Genomic DNA, 17464 nt, shown 5'->3' with positions numbered 1-17464 from the left:
TAATAACAATTCTAATAGAATAGACATTGCCGCAATCATGGGTGATGGCCAATTTTTGTTGTTATAAATAAGAATTGCTTTTCCCCACAAAAACTTCCTTGCTTTTCAGCAAACAGTATGGTATAAAGCAGGGTTTGTGTTTCAGTGTTTGAGAATATCTGTCATATTTTTATTGTTGTTTGGAGGCCATGTTGTAATTCTGACTATACTCGGGGTATCTATTACTCTGACATCTACTTGCTTTCCTTCTTTGACACAATTCTGGTTTGGTGTGATTTTGCTTGTTTTTTATTTTTTATTTATTTTTTGGTTTTGGGGTTACACCCGGCAGTGCTCAGGGGTTACCTCTGGCTCTCCACTCAGAAATTGCTCCTGGCAGGCTCAGGGGACCATACGGGATGCCAGGATTCAAACCACCATCCTTCTGCATGCAAGGCAAATGCTCTACCTCCATGCTATCTCTCTGGCCCCTGTTTTTTTTTTTTTTGTAAATATTTTTACAATGATACTTGCACCACATTGTGAAAATAGTATAAAAATAATTATTAATAAGGCATCATCCATAAACTTGTGAAAATTAGGTGATGAAGGTAAGGATATGATGTGTAATATAAAATAGAAATGCTGAAATGATGGTTGGCCAGCATGGTAGGCATTTTCAACAATCATCAGCTTACCAAATTTTGGCATTTGATCATGATACCAAAAATTTGTTGGAGCATGGAAAATTTCTTTGCTCGTGCTATCAAATTTTATTTGGGAATGTCTCCAATTTGACTATTACTGCAACAGAAAAGAGAAGTTGAAGGATTTTTCTTTGGGATAGTCTTTACATAACAGCCGAGACACACTGATTTTTGCCTTTTTTCCCCTCAGTACTGATTTGTGTGTGTGTTTTTTTTATATAAAATTCTATTTTTTGAGCTGGCAAAAAATAATTTTGAAAAGTATCTATATTTGCATCTTCACTGATGACAGAAAGCCAGTGTGGTATGTACCCAAGTGATAACTCTGACACTTGTGCAAAGTGAATTTATTCTGCTGCCTGTGCTGCCGTAATGGTCTGTCTTTGCTCAACTTGATTATAGCATCTCCATTTTTTCTGCTTTTAGGCACCGAGGAACAGACTCACAGTCAGACCATGAGGAAGTCCTGGTGGTGCTGGAAAGCTTCGAGAGCAAATTACTGGAAGTGCAGGTATGTGAGGCAAAGCTCTTTGGAGACTTGGTTTTTGAGCTGAAGTGTGTTTTGGGCCCTCACTCAATTTTTACAATTGGACAGATTTGCTGCCCAAAATACTATACTGAGATTTCAGTAATGAAAGAAAAACTTAGGGTCATGAAAGGGAAGTAGAGAGGGAGAGTGTGTGTGGAGAGAGAAGAAAAGGAAATTTATTTTTCTAGTTATGATGCGTGTGCTATGTATACTCTGGATAGCTAAATAATGTTACCGGGGCTGCAGAGAAAACATCTGAAATGTGAAATAAAAAGCTAGCCTTCAAACGAGCAAGCAATGAGTTTTCACAAGAAAACTGAGAAAAAAGGAAAAAGGAGGTGTGTGTGTGGTGACAAATGACAGTCTTTTATATCAACTCGCCTACTGAATATTAGTAAAAAAAAAATACTGGGGAAAATATTGCTTTTCATTGTTCTAGTACAAAGAGCTGCTACTAATTAATGGTAGCATAATGGGGATAATAATGAAGTACAGAACAACTTATATGTAAAAAGAGAAGGAAAGGAAGCAAGAACAGTAACTCCTCTTATCCTGCTCAAGCTCTAGTGCTCTAAAAGCTTCTATCCATCTGTCCTGGTACCTTTAACATATTATTTGGCTTCACTGACAGATGATGAGGACAGAAGTTGAACCCCTGAGCCACAGAATGTGGGTCCTGCGTTAGAACACTCTTTACCATCTAGGGTAGATAAACCATTCTTTTTTTTTTTTTTTCAACTTTATTGATTGATTGATTTTTGGGCCACACCCTATGGTTACTCCTGGCTCTGTACTCAGAAATCACCCCTGGCAGGCTGGGGGACCATATGGGATGCCAGGAATCAAACCAGGTACCTCCCGGGTCAGCCACATGCAAAGTAAATGCAAGGCAGATACCTTACCTGTGCTATCTCTTCAGCCCCAGATTAGCTATTCTTTGGCCCAACCTCATATCACATAAGTGAGCCAGGGAATCCTCAGCTTTGAATTTGTACTGAAGTATTTCCAGGTTGACACTTCGTGGGCAATCTGGCAAGATGCCCATTTCTGGGTGTGGAATGAGATTTCCATATTCACACTCTCCTCTGGGTTTCTGCTCCCAAAGAAAACTAGCAGAACCAACATCTAACAGCAAATAGGACCCGGGTAGTCTTTTTACTAGAATTATATTCTGGAACTTCTGTGGTTATGATGCTTAATAAAAAGAAAATAAGAGACAAGTGTGCAAATAATTGCAGGGGACACAAAAGGACAAAAATGGACATCTGATTTTTTTTAGTAAGCAAAACTTATGAAACCAAGCAACACAGGAACAAAAACTAGGAATACAGTGAGTGATTTTTGATGTCTGAAGAAAGAATTATTTGAAAATAGACCTAAAAAAATATGGCATATAAAACAGAAGCATTTAAAACAATGTATAGCTGGTATCATAAAAGATCACTCCTCCCAATGGAAAAACAAACCAACCAAAATCCCAATTAAAATCTAAGGAACCAGGATTGAATTTAAACTTGTTCACCGAGCATCCTTTTGTGATTTTGAGCAGGGGGCTGACCATCTTTCTGTTTTATTTTGTTCACCTACAAAATGGGGTTTATAAAAATGGAACGCCTTTAGCCATCTGTTATGAGAATCCAATATTTAGCTAGAGAGGCACTTTAGGGATTATGCTTATGAGTGCATTTTATGAATAAATAAAATCAGATTAAACGAAGCCCAGAAATGATGAAAGAATATGAGATTCAGGTAGCATCTGAAGTAATGAAATCCATGTGTTTTTATTAGTTGATGAAAAGACATCAGTTTTCATGTTCTCGAAAGCCCACCTCCCACCCCACTCTAAGCAAGATAATTAAACGGAAATTCACACCTAGATTTTTGTTTATAAAATTGCAGAAAACCCCAGAGAAATCTTTGAGAGTAGAGAGTGGGAAAATGTCCATCTTCTTCAAAGATCTGTAATTATTCTGGTGGATGATTTCTCAGTAGTAACACTGAAGACAGGAGAGTGATATTTTAAGATGGTGAATGTAAGAATGAATGACAGCCTAGACTATTTCATCCTGAGAAGATCCCTTTCAAGACGAAACATTGGTATTTTTCGAGAAACTTTTTTTTTCCAGAAAATTGATTCCTGGGTTTGACCCTTTTTTCGCCAACTGATAATCAAGTAAAAATAAGAATTGGAAGTTAGAAATTTCTAAATTATGTTTGTTTTTTTTTTAATTTTTTTAAACAACTTTATTACATACATGATTGTGTTTGGGTTTCAGTCATGTAACGAACACCACCCATCACCAGTGCAACATTTTCATCACCAATGTCCCAAATCTCCCTCCTCCCCACCCAACCCCCGCCTGTACTCTAAACAGGCTTTCTATTTCCCTTGTACATTCTCATTATTAGGATAGTTCAAAACGTAGTTATTTCTCTAACTAAACTCATCCCTGTTAGAAATTTCTAAATTATGTTATTGAGGCCGGGGAGAAAAATTTCAGATGGAAGGTTTGAATTTGAGAAAAGAATAAAGAGAATATAAAATGGTACTTATGTGGCTGAATCTATGGACAGTTACTAAGTAAAATTTTAATCAGTGTCTTTTTTTTTTGTTTGTTTTTTCGGCCACACCCATTTGATGCTCAGGGGTTACTCCTGGCTAAGTGCTCAGAAATTGCCCCTGGCTTGGTGGGACCATATGGGACGCCGGGGGATGGAACCGTGGTCCTTTCTTGGCTAGCGCTTGCAAGGCAGACACCTTACCTCTAGCGCCACCTCGCTGGCCCCTATAATCAGTGTCTTTTATAAATCACCTTTTAAGGTAGAGTAGTAGCAAGGAAAATAATGGTTGTTTTTGTTGACTTAAAAACCCTATAGCCACTAGTAAATAGATAGAAGTAAGACATAATATCATGAGCACATAAACTGTATGTACTGAAACTGCTTACTCTGTAAACATGGACTAAGAAAAAGTTAAATAGAACATGTAAGTCATGGAGAAGGCACAAAATGCAGAGAGTTAAACCCAGTTTAAATAAACAGGCTACACTCACCTGTTCAAAGAGGGGTTGTTGTACTGGGTACTTTTTGAATTCCATCTCTATTTCATTTGCAGAAAACATAACTGTTACTTTTTAAAAATTATCGCTTCAGCATGAGGATCAAGATAAAAATTTTGGCAAAACTATTCTGGGATGGTATTAATCTGAATACAACTTATATAGCCAGGCTTTTAGACAAGATACTGGACAATAAGAAAATAACACAATTTGGGGCCGGGCGGTGGCACTGGAGGTAAGGTGCCTGCCTTGCCTGCGCTAGCCTAGGACGGACCGCTGTTCGATCCCCCGGCGTCCCATATGGTCCCCCAAGAAGCCAGGAGCAACTTCTGAGCGCATAGCCAGGAGTAACCCCTGAGCGTCACAGGGTGTGGCCCAAAAACCAAAAAAAAAAAAAAGAAAAAGAAAAAGAAAATAACACAATTTAAGATAAAGGTTGGTTTTATAGGAATATATATTAGATATATTATATATACATATATAGGATCAGAAATTGGAAAACAAAAAATGATAGTGCTTTATCATACATATTGGAACATTTTTAGTTAAAAAATTTTAGTTTAACAGGGTCAGAGATATAGCATGGAGGTAGAGCATTTGCCTTCATGCAGAAGGACAGTGGTTTGAAACCCAGCATCCCATATGGTCCCCGAGCCTGTCAGGAGCAATTTCTGAATGTGGAGCCCTGAGCACTGCTAGATGTGACCCCAAAATAAAAACAAACAAAAAAAATAAAAATTTTAGTTTAAAAACAGTGGATACAACTTGCAAACAACATATAATAGTAATTGCAAGACTTAAACATTATGTTAATAAATCGTGACCTGATATGTAGAATACAGCATTCACTAACACAAAATAAAAAAATCAACATACAGAAAAACACTGATAAAAAAAATTGATCAAGTTTAGGCTAGTTTCTGAAGAATGACAATAACATCATACAGAATATTTTCTCTATGATATGTCCAAGTCAAAGTCCACATCTGAAGGTAACTAAATGTCTCTAGGGCCCAGTTCAGTGGGTTACCAAAGCTCTCTCTCTCTCTTTATTGCCTAGGTCCTAAACTTAATTTATCACCAAATTTTACCTTACTCCCACACCCTCGCCAATTCCTTATCGCCTCTGCTCTCATCTTCTATCCACTGCTCAGATTGGTCCTACCCATGTGTGATAGCCACTCTTCTATACTGACCTGAGCTTCCTTTCTCAATATTAACTTACACTGTCACACCTTTTCTTGACATTGTTTGCCAACACCATGAAGATGAAAACCAAGGAATGGAAAGCAGTAATGGTGGCTCTAATCCAACAACTAAAGCAAAGGAAGCCTCAAAAGAAACAGGCAGTGGAGCACCAAGAAAAATATGTGCAAGACAGGAATTTCAGACAAGCAAATTTACAAGCCAGAAAATAAACTTAAGTAAAGGAGACATTTGTCACCATTAGAAAACGTAAATATATAAAATCCCACACAACAAAATACCATAATGTTGGAAGGCAATAATTAAACAGAGATCAAGAAGTGAAGCAATGGTCTTGACTTTATTGTGACCTATTTGCATTATTGTGAACTTTGAGCCTTTCCAAGGACAAGACATTACATTATCATTATAAACACTATTCACCAATTTCTTAATGGCAGAGTGGACATAGCAGAGTACAAAATAAATTTTGTTTGCATGGCAAAATATAAATATCCATTAAAAATACAAATATCTATTCACAATGTTGAAAGAAAGGCTTAGCTAATAAAAGTTATGAGGCAGGGGCCAGAGCAGTGGCACAAGCAGTGGGGCATTTGCCTGTACACGTTAACCTAGGACAGATCATGGTTCGATCCCCCGGTGTCCCATATGTTCCCCCAAGCCAGGAGCAATTTCTGAGCGCATAGCCAGGAGTAACCTCTGGGCATTACTGGGTGTGGCCCACAAAGCAAAAAAAAAAAAAAAATTATGAGGCAGAGAGGAAAAATAGTATCCTCATAAATAGAATGTGCTAGTGAAATTTTGAAGCCATTGGAATACAAATTTGAAATTTATTTTTAAAAAATTTTGAGAACAATAGAAGGACTAATGAAAATACACATCGTTTTTTAATTAAATAATTTTTATTTTGACCAAAGTAAATTACAAATCTTTCACAGTAATATTTTAGGTACATAGTGACATTGAATCAGGGGCATTCCCACCACCAGTGTTGTCCTCCCTCTATCCCAGTTCCCAGCATGCATCCCATATCCCCCTCCTTTGAGGAGCTGCTAGTATAAGTGGTCCCCTCTGTGTCTAGCTTGTTGCAGATTGGGTTTTGAAAGACTTTCATTTTTTAAATAATGTATTTAAACACTGTGATTACAAACATGATAGTAATTGGGTTTCAGTCATAAAAAGAACACACCCCTTAACCAGTACAAACTTCCCATCACCATTGCCCCATCTCCTCTCTCCCCCACCCCCACCTGTATTCAAGACAGGCTTTCTACGTGCATCCTTCACTCACTGACATTGTCATGATAGTTCTCATCATAGTTATTTCTCTAACTGCACTCACCACTCTTTATGGTGAGCTTCGTGTCGTGAGCCAGTCCTTCCAGCCCACATCTCTGGAAACTATTTCAATGTCTTTTATTTTTCTTAAAACCCATAGATGAGTGAGACTATTCTGTGTTTCTCTCTAGCTCTGACTTATTTCACTCAGAATAATGGATTCTATGTACATCCATGTATAGGAAAATTTCATGACTTCATCTCTCCTGGTGGCTGCATAATATTCCATTGTGTATATGTACCAGTTTCTTTAGCAACTCCTCTGTTGAAGGACATGTTGGTTGTTTCCAGAGTCTGGCTATTGTAAATAGTGCTGCGATGAATATAGGTGTAATAGGAAGGCATTTTTGTATTGCGTTTTTGAGTTCCTAGGGCATACCCCTAGGAATGCTATAGCTGGATCAAATGGGAGCTTAATTACCACTTGTTTTTTTTAGCAATCTCCATATTGTTTTCCATAAAGGCTGGACTAGATTAGACAGCATTCCCACCAGCAGTGAATGAAAGTTCCTTTCTCCCCACATCCCCACCAGCACTAATTGTTCTTGTTCTTTGTGATGTGTGCCATTCTCTGTGGTGTAAGATGGTACCTCATTGTTGTTTTGATTTGCATCTCCCTGATGAATAGTGATGTGGAACATTTTTTCATGTGCCTTTTGGCCATTTGTTAAAATACAAAGACTTTCATGAAGAGTGAGTTACTCGTCTGTTATACAAAGGATGATTAATGCCTAACCTCCATGAATATACATGTACTAGTCATTAATGTTCAAAGTTAATAAATCAGTAAGTATGAAAATAAACAGGTTATTTGGTAAAATGGAGTTTAATCAGCTAGAGAACTGAAAAAACATGATTGAATGGGTATTTTAAGGCCATTTTATGTCTGTAATGTTTTTACAAATAAATTTTCTGGCTTCATTTGCTAACATTCTCTTCAGTTTCCAAAAGTGAAATTTGCTGCAAATGTTCTCTTTTCTAACCCTGCAGAATACTTTAAAAATCACAAAAATCTCATCATTCTTGTGCCATGCTTCCTAGGTGAAAGAAAGGCCAGGCATGCTGAAGGAAGATATCCTTGCGGATAAGGATGAAGAAAGGAAAGGAGTGTGGGATTCCATTAAAAGGTAATTCCCGATGAGTATTTGAACATACCAGGCACAGAGCCATCAGGAGTTTCTCCTGTCATAACCCCTACAAAAGGTAACTTTTGCGTGTGGCACAAAAATTCCCCCTCTACAAGTGACAAGATAGACCATGAAATGTTAATAATAGAGTAGACTGGAGCTGTAAGATTGGAGATGAAGTGCCCTACTCACTGGGGTTTGAAAAAGAACAAGGTTTTGTCCAGTTAGAAAAAAACCTCTGAAGAGTCTATTGAGAAGTATATGACTGTGTGTTAAAGACTGACAGAATTTCAAAAGTTAGCGAACTTAAGTTAGAATTAAGTTAGTTGAAGTAAAAAGATTTCATATATGGGGCTGGAGAGAAAGCTGTAGGGCGTTTCCTCCTACGCAGATGGATGGTGGTTCAAATTCCGGCATCCCACATAGTCCCCTGAGGGGACCTGCCAGGGACGATTTCTGAGCACAGAGCCCTGAGTGCTGCCGGGTGTGGTCCAAAAACCAAAAAATATGTTTTTGTATAACTCTCAAGGTTTAGAAAGTAGACTAGCTTAGCTGGAACTCGAATATAATAGGAACTTGGCACCCATATTAGTCCCAAAGTGACTTGACTAAGAATATTGATGCTCACATCAAGAATCCAGGAGTTGGGGCCGGTAAGGTGGCAATCGAGGTAAGGTGTCTGTCTTGCAAGTGCTAGCCAAGGAAAGGACCACGGTTCGATCCCCCGGCATCCCATATGGTTCCCCCCAAGCCAGGGGCAATTTCTGAGCTCGTAGCCAGGAGTAACCCCTGAGCATCAAACGGGTGTGGCCCAAAAAATTATTTAAAAAAAGAATCCAGGAGTCGAGGGCATGAAGGTGTTGTAGTCTGGAAGATCCTTCATCATCTTTTTTTTTCTGATCCACATCTCCATTCTTTCTTTTTAATTTTTATTATTATTATTATTATTATTATTATTATTATTATTATTTGGTTTTTGGGCCACACCCGGCAATACTCAGGGGTTACTCCTGGCTGTCTGCTCAGAAATAGCTCCTGACAGGCACAGAGGACTATATGGGACACCGGGATTCGAACCAACCACTTGGATCGGCTGCTTGCAAGGCAAACGCTGCTGTGCTATCTCTCAGGGCCCACAACTCCATTCTTGTCAGTTAACTTTTACAGGGAAAACTTTAAACCCAGTGGGATGAAGTTGCTTTTTTCCAAACAGTACCAGCACAAGTCCCAAAACTGGGTCATGGGGCCAGCTATTGCAGGAATCCTAACTGATCTGGTCACTCTGCCACTGAGTGACCAACCTAGGGCTTGATGGAGGAATGACCACTACTACCACCACCTCCCTACACACACAGACACACACACACCCCAAAATGTTGAGTTATTGTCACCTAGATGTGTCAAGGAGAGAAGGTGGAATGCTGTGGATGTACTTTGGTTTTGTTATATTTTGATTTCATTGAATTCACAGTGTATATCCACACTTTGTAGAGAATATGAAACATCTGACTTTGATAATGTAACTTTGTGTGTGCGATTGGGGAATTTTTTTGTTTGGTTTGTTTGTTTTTTGTTTTTGGATTTTGGGCCACACCTGGCAGTACTGAGGGGTTATTGCTGGTTTTGCACTTACGGATCACTCCTGGCAGGCTCGAGGGATTATATGAGATGCTGGGAATTTAATTCAGGTCAGCATTGTACTTATGTTACTCTCTGCCACAAGAGCACAACTGATTCTTAATGGAGACTTGGCAGGGTCAATCAAAACCCTGAAAGAGGGTTAGAAATAGGGTTTAATTAAAGGAGAGGCAAATCGGGAAGGCCAGAGGCCTTACAGCTAGCTCCCTAGGAAGAGAGAGAAAGAGAGGAGAGAGGGAGAGAAAGAGAAAAGAGAGCATGCACCAAGGTCAGAACTACAACAAGAGGTCAGCCAGAGAAAGGACCAGAGAAAGAGAAACAGCAGAAGCAGCAAAAAGCAGGAAAGGAGTCAGGCAAGCAGTTTCTCAGATAATCAGGACACCATCTTGCTGAGGGGTGACCTCAGCAATCCTGATCTGGCCTAATATACCCAACTGCCCTCCAGCAGCAGTTACAAGGGGCATCTCATAACTTACATCTTCACCCTTAAAGGGACAGGAACATGCTTAAGGCTGACCAGAGACCATAAGAATTTTTCTTCTTAAAGACTGTGCAGGTCCAAGGACACAGGCTCTGGATACCTGTATACTGTGGGCATCTCCTGTGCAAGAGAATCTGATGGAGTCAAAGCTGCTTTGGGCCGCAACAGTTCCTATGCGGACTATCATCCCTTTCATCACTTCCTTGACCCACATAAGTCTCTGAAAGCTCCAGTTCAAATACTGCCCACAGTATACAGGTGTCCAGAGCCCATGACCTTGGACCTACGCAGACATGTATGAGTTTCAGAACATTTGACCACTCATGGCTGAGCCATACACAACTTGAAGCCTGATCCCAGGATCATGGCCATAGTGCCTGTGTTATCTGAACTGCCTCTTCCTTCATCTTTGGCCTAGCTCTGTCTCAGCACAGGTGCTTGGCCCAGTCATATGCTACCTACCCTTGTTCTCTCTTTCTTTTTCACTAATAATTTCTGTATTTTAGCACTGTGGTTACAAAAATGTTTGTAGTTGGGTTTCAGTCACCAAATGTACACCAATCTTCACTAGTGTAATTTTCCTACCACCAGTGCCCCCCATTTCCCTCCTCCCCTACCCCCTGCCTGTCTTTGGGACAGGCATTTTGTTTCTTTTTTCACTAGTATCATCACTGTAGTTGTTAGTGCAGTTATTTCTCTAACTGTACTCACCACTCTTTGTGCTAAACTTTATATCATGGGCCAGTCCTTCCAGACCTCATCTCTATTGTCTCTGGATATTAACATCCTGTCTTTTATTTTTCTTAAGTCCCATAGATGAGTGAGACTCTCCTGTCTCTCTCTATCTCTCTCTCTCTCTCTCTCTCTCTCTCTCTCTCTCTCTCTCGCTGACTCACTTCATTCAGCATGATAGTCTCCAGGTCCATCCATGTATAGGCAAATTTCATGACTTTATTTTTTTAACAGCTGCATAATATTCCATTGTGTAGATATACCACAGTTTCTTTAGCCACTCATCTGTTGCCGCACATCTGATACCCTTGTTTTCAACACAACCTTTGTAACTCACACATTAGAAACTATTACTCACCTAGAGAGAATAGCAGTAGCACAGCAGTCAGTGTTGGAGACTGGGTGTTTAATCCTGAGCCTTCTAACTTGGAAAATAGGTGTCCTGATGCTTACTAAATGTCAGGCTAAGCACACTTGGTGTGTACAGTGTAATCCCTGTTCATTTGGGAAAAGCCTTCCTGTTGTTTCATGATCACATTGAATATCTTGTATAAGTGTAAAAATTGGTAGGTGTGTATATTAAGAAGCTCCATCTCTGCTTTCATGTTCAAGTTTCACACGAGGGCTGCATAAAAAGGAAGAGAAACCAGAAGCAGATGTTCTCAACATTTTTTCAGTTGCTTCTGGGCATTTATATGAACGGTTTTTAAGGTAGGTTATATATATATTTTAATCTTTGGGAATATACATTATTTGCAAAGAATGTTGAAAGATAAAATGAAAAGTAGTAAGCAAACCTTCTTTCCCTTTTTCCCCCCTGGTACTCCATTCTTTTTCCCACAAGGAGCTACTATTATTGATACCTGCCAAGCATGCTAAAGGCAAATCTTCATTATTTATTTTTTTTTTTTTTTTTGGTTTTTGGGCCACACCCTGTGACGCTCAGGGGTTACTCCTGGCTATGCGCTCAGAAGTTGCTCCTGGCTTCTTGGGGGACCATATGGGAGCCGGGGGATCGAACCGCGGTCCGTCCTAGGCTAGCGCAGGCAAGGCAGGCACCTTACCTCCAGCGCCACCGCCCGGCCCCCCAAATCTTCATTATTAAAGCTCCTTTTAATTGAAGTAGAAGCAAAGTATATGCTGCCCTATATTCCTTCTTATAATTATATTCTTTGTTTAATTATGGTCATTGCTTCATTTTTTTAATTTGAAATTCTGAGGGGAATGTATTTGAAATAGAGCAAAATCTCATCAATTTCATGTAAAATAAAAACTGTTATTCAGAGCTAGCAAATGGACTTTTTAAAAATTGACTTATATGTGTGACAACATATACATGGTAAATTTTCCTTTCCTTGTGAAGAAATTTCTTATTTATAAAGAGAAGGAGGGTATATGGGGAGAGAAGGGAAGTCGAGTCACATGCTACACAGGGATATTTTTTATTTTGTTTTTGAGTCTCACCCAGCAGTGCTCAGGGGTTACTCCTGGCTTCATGCTCAGAAATTGCTCCTGGCAAGCACAGGGGACCATATGGGATGCCAGGATTAGAACCGATGACCTTCTGCATGAAAGGCAAACGCCTTACCTCCATGCTATCTCTCCAGCCCCAGGGATATTTTTTTTTTGATGATGCTATTATGTTTTCTTTCGGTTTGCTTTAGGCTTTGGCTTTTGGCCCATGCCCAGCGATGTTCAGGGGTTACTCCTGGTTCTGCACCTAGGGATCACTGCTTGTGGTGCTCAGAGGGCCATATAGGATGCCAAGGATTAAACGCAGGTTGATCACCTGCAAGGCAAAAACCCTCACCGCTGTACTATTGTACCAGCCCTAGAAGCTGATTTTAGAACATAGCAAATCCCTCAGAATGTTGGAGTGTATATGGATATTATAAGATGAATCTTTACATTCATCTCTGCCTTCTCCGGGAAGAGTAGGTGGGTTGGCAAAACAGCTGCCATGACCTGCTTTTTTGGCCCGTTTTGACCTATTGACCTGGATCAATATAAATAACTCATTCAGCTTTGAGTTGGACACAGCTGATATTCCTAACAGTGCTGGGGCCAACTCCAGAATATAATTTAGCCAGATTGTTCAGTTGTGGTGTTTAGGGTGTTTTCTCTGTGCCTCCTTTGTGCATAGTAGCTGAACAGCCTTAATATTTCAAGGCACTTCATCTACTTCCTCATATCTCCCAGCGAAAACTGCCTGATTCATACCTCAGTATTTAAATTCCTTTAAAGAGTCGACTTACCCCTTATTCATGTTGACTTACTGACTTGAATGTTCTTTTTGCAGAATTATGATGCTTTCTGTTTTGCGTAACACGAAAACACCTGTGAAGTTCTGGTTTCTGAAAAATTATCTGTCGCCAACATTTAAGGTAAATACATTAATCCTTTTGCTACGGAATGGCTAATGACTGGATAATCCATTCTTTATATTGTTTTAAGTTTCTACACGATTTCTCTTTCCAGTATGAGTCTTTTGGAATGTATATTTATTCAAATCGCCATTTTAATCCATTTTAAAACTTTGTTATTAGATTTTTTTTCATCTAAAGAAAAATTCCCTGCAGTTTTTACATCAAGAAGTATTTAGTAGGGTAAAAAGAAATGGCTTGTTTGCTACTTACCCTCAAAATCAGAAGCAGTTTTTCAGGGATATAGAGAACATTTTGGCAATGAAAAATGCAGGCAGGTGACCAGTAAAAATAACTTGTTTCTTTTATATATATATATATATATATATATATATATATATATATATATATATATATAACAAAGAAAGGCAGGGAAGGTAGTTTCGAGAAAATAGCAGAAATATATAATAGGAACTAACTTGATAGTGCTAAGGACAGAAAGAGCCTTTGCAGTGCTCTGGGGGCTGTATTGGGCACTGGATTTAGAAGCGTGAGAAATTGTCTGTTTAGAGGACTTAAGGTGGCTACAAAGTCCCCCTCATGTACCCTCTCTCTGCCAAGTCTCACTGCCCATGCATTGGATTTCTCGTAAGTGCGGCTTTCTATCACCCTGGAATACAACCCGTGGTGGTAAAAGCAGAACATTAAATTCACCAACCATGCTTGTGCCAAATACTTGAGTAATGACATTATCACATCATTTTGTTAAGAAATTTCAGGGGCCGGCGAGGTGGCGCTAGAGGTAAGGTGCCTGCCTTGCAAGCGCTAGCCAAGGAAAGTGTTGCATTAAATAATTAACGATGGGGCTGGATGGTGGATGATGCCATCCAGCCCACATGGCTCTGCATGGTGGATGATGCCATCCAGCCCACATGGCTCTGCAACCTCCATGCAGCCGGCGAGTTCCAGGCCCAGGTGAAATTACTCACTCACACGCAGGCTTCAGGAAGAATCATCTTTATTTATGCCCTAGCCACCACAGGTGTGTGGCCTATGTCAACCTTTTAAGCATTCAGCTATATTTTGCTAGCCCTGCATCTTATCTCCTGTTAGCCATCTTCCCTTTGGGCTCCATGCGGCCCAAAGATCCAAAAGCCAGGAAGCCAAGCCGGGCCAAGAGAGAAACGGCAAAAGGGCAAAAAAGGGCGAATCCCTTTCGTCCCAGGCTTATCTAACTTTTTCCCGACCCCTCCCAGGAATGGGAGGTCTTGCAGGTAGGGTCACACCTATTATCCGGTTAAGACCCCTCCCAGAAATGGGTGGGTCTTAGGGTACACCACAGGAAAGGACCACGGTTCGATCCCCCGGCGTCCCATATGGTCCCCCCAAGCCAGGGGCAATTTCTGAGCGCATAGCCAGGAGTAATCCCTGAGCATCAAAAGGGTGTGGCCCAAAAAAAAACAAAAACAAAAACAAAACAAAAAAACAAAAAGAAATTTCATTAATTACTTGAAAACTCAAGACATAGATATTACTTAACAGACCTGCCCTGCACCATTTGGAGCTCTCAAGACCATTAATTTTGGTGATTTGCTGGACCCCCCAGAACTCAGGGGAACCTCCTTGTCATTCTTGTCCTTTTGTTTTGTTTTGTTTTGGACTTTTGGTTTTTGGGACACACTCTTAGGTGCCCATAGGTTCCTTCCTCTTGGCTTTACGCTCAGAAATTGCTCCTGGCTGGCTCCGGACCATATGGGATGCTAGGGGATAGATCCTGGGGATACTTCATGCAAGGCAAACATTCGATTTGTTGTGCTATCTCTGTGGTCCCTTTCTTGCCTTTTTAGTTCTTGAACTGAATACTGTCAAATCTCAGCCATGTGCCTCCCTCCTGTTTTGGGGGGTTTATTTGGTTTTTGTTTTTGTCTTTTGGATTTTGGGCCACACCCAGTGACACTCAGGGGCTACTCCTGGCTATGCGCTCAAAAATCCCTCCTGGCTTGGGGGACCATATGGGACACCGGGGATCAAACCAAGGTCCCTCCTGGGTCAGCCACATGTAAAACAAATGCCCTACTGCTATGCCATCGCTCTGGCTCCCCTCCCTCCTGTTGAGACTCCGCCTTTTCAGCCTGCAGCTCATGTCCATTTTGTTCACCTTCTTTGCCTTGGTGTCTTCCTATCTCCCCAACTGCCTGATATCAGGTTGTCCAGAAATGTAGAGACCTTCTCTGGTCTAATCCCACCTGAGCAATGAAGTGGATTTCCTGAGGAGGACTTTTTGTTTTTGTTTTGGGGCCACACCCGGCTGTGCTCAGGGATTACTCCTGGCTCTGCACTCAGAAATCGCTCCTGGTAGCTTCAGTGAACCATGTGGGATTCTGGGAATTGAACCCAGGTTTGTCCTGGATCGGCCACGCAAAAGGCAAAAGCGCCCTACCTCGGTATTAACTCTCTGGTCCCTCCTGAGGACTTTTGTTTGGTTCACACAGTTCTGATTTTGAATGTTATTAAATCACATCGTTTTGTTTCTACTTTATCATTTTATCAGTGTTTTTATATTTCTCATTAATAGGTATCAGTTGGAGAAATAGTGCACAGACATTTTTGGGGAGAGGGTACACCTGGTGTTGCTTAGGGGTTACTCCTAGCTATGCGCTCAGAAATCGCTCCTGGCTTGGGGCATCATATGGGACACTGGGGGATCAAACTTCGGTCCATCCTGGGTCAGGCGCGTGCAAGGCAAACTGGTCTACTGCTGCACAGATTCTTTTTACCAATTAGTTTGTTTTGTTTTGTTTTGTTTTGTTTTTATGGTTTTTGGGCCACACCCGGCGATGCTCAGGGGTTACTCCTGGCTATCTGCTCAGAAATAGCCTCTGGCAGGCAAGGGGGACCATGTGGGACGCCGGGATTCGAACCAACCACCTTAGGTCCATGATCGGCTGCTTGCAAGGCAAACATTGCTGTGCTATCTCCAGGCCACCAATTAGTTTGTAACAATGTTTAGTGAACTACCTTTTAGTTGTTTGGTTTAGTTTGGGGGCCACACCTGGCGGTGCTCAAGGGTTACTCCTGGGTCTGCATTCAGAAGTTATCCTGGCAGTGCTCGAGGACCATCTGGAATGCCCAGGATTGAACCTAGTAGTAAATTATCTTCTAAGATCCTCGTTTATGTGTCTGAAGCAAAAGCACATGTTGACTTGATTTTTTTCCCCAGGAGGTGATCCCACTCATGGCCAAGGAGTATGGATTTCAATATGAACTAGTCCAGTACAAATGGCCCCGTTGGCTTCATCAGCAGACGGAAAAACAGAGGATTATTTGGGGGTACAAAATTCTTTTCCTCGATGTCCTTTTTCCTCTAGCAGTGAACAAAATCATTTTTGTGGATGCTGACCAGGTAAGGATTAGTTGTTGTTTTTAGCTGAGCTTAAAAGCTTTGTGTTAGTTTTGGGGTCACACCTGGTATTGCATTCAGAGCTCACACTTAGAAGGAATCTTGGGACCATATGGGCCGCATGCAAGGCAAGTACCTTCCCTTTGCACTATCTCACCAGCCCCAAACTCAGCAACTTTTCAGACTCTTAATATAGGGAATCTGTTTGCTATCTTGATAGGTGAATAATTGGCTTTCTCAAAACAAAAGTTCATAATTCCAAGGGGCAGCAATTAAAGGTATCTCAAGAAGTACCATATTAATATACACAGTGGAATACTATGCAACTAGAAGAAAAACCAAGTCATGAAATTTGCTTATACATGGATGGATATGGAGAATATAATGCTGAGTGAAATGAATCAGGAGAGGGATAGACATAGAATACTCTCACTCATTTGTGAGATATAAGAAAAATAATAGATAGTATGGTAATAATATCCAGAGACAATAGAGATGAGGGTCAGGCGGACCAGTCCATGGTAGAAAGTTTGCCACAAAGGGTGTTGAGTGAAATTAGGGCAGAGAGGGGTCCACTATGACAATCATACTGATCACTCTGGACAAGAACTGGGGGCTAAAAGGGGATAAAGTGACATGGGTGGTACGCCTTCATTAGAAATAGTGCAAACTACAGTGAGAGATATAGAAGAGACAGACAGACAGACAGATAGACAGACAGACGAAAAAAATGTTTCCAGAGCACCACCAGGATTAATTCCTCAGCATTGCCAGGTATGGCCCTAAAACAAACAAACAAAAAATACATTAATTAAAAATGATGTAACAGGCTGGGGACATAATTCTGTGTTAGAGAGTGTCTTACATGCTCAATGCCCTGAGTTCAATCCCAGCACCAGACA

General features: G+C 40.6%; 1 protein-coding gene across 1 annotated transcript in view; it reads left to right on the top strand.

Moving 5' to 3' along the window:
• Positions 1-17464, top strand: part of UGGT2 (UDP-glucose glycoprotein glucosyltransferase 2) — a 128457-nt gene that overhangs the window by 89146 nt on the left and 21847 nt on the right. The window contains exons 30-34 of the mRNA XM_049778517.1: positions 1113-1197; positions 7863-7948; positions 11412-11510; positions 13099-13183; positions 16383-16565. Coding sequence (XP_049634474.1) covers positions 1113-1197; positions 7863-7948; positions 11412-11510; positions 13099-13183; positions 16383-16565 — 538 coding nt within the window. The remainder of the gene's footprint in view (positions 1-1112; positions 1198-7862; positions 7949-11411; positions 11511-13098; positions 13184-16382; positions 16566-17464) is intronic.

This window comes from Suncus etruscus, chromosome 8, assembly GCF_024139225.1.
Source record: "Suncus etruscus isolate mSunEtr1 chromosome 8, mSunEtr1.pri.cur, whole genome shotgun sequence".
NCBI classification, from domain to species: domain Eukaryota; kingdom Metazoa; phylum Chordata; class Mammalia; order Eulipotyphla; family Soricidae; genus Suncus; species Suncus etruscus.
This window is presented reverse-complemented; position numbering and strand designations above follow the sequence as displayed.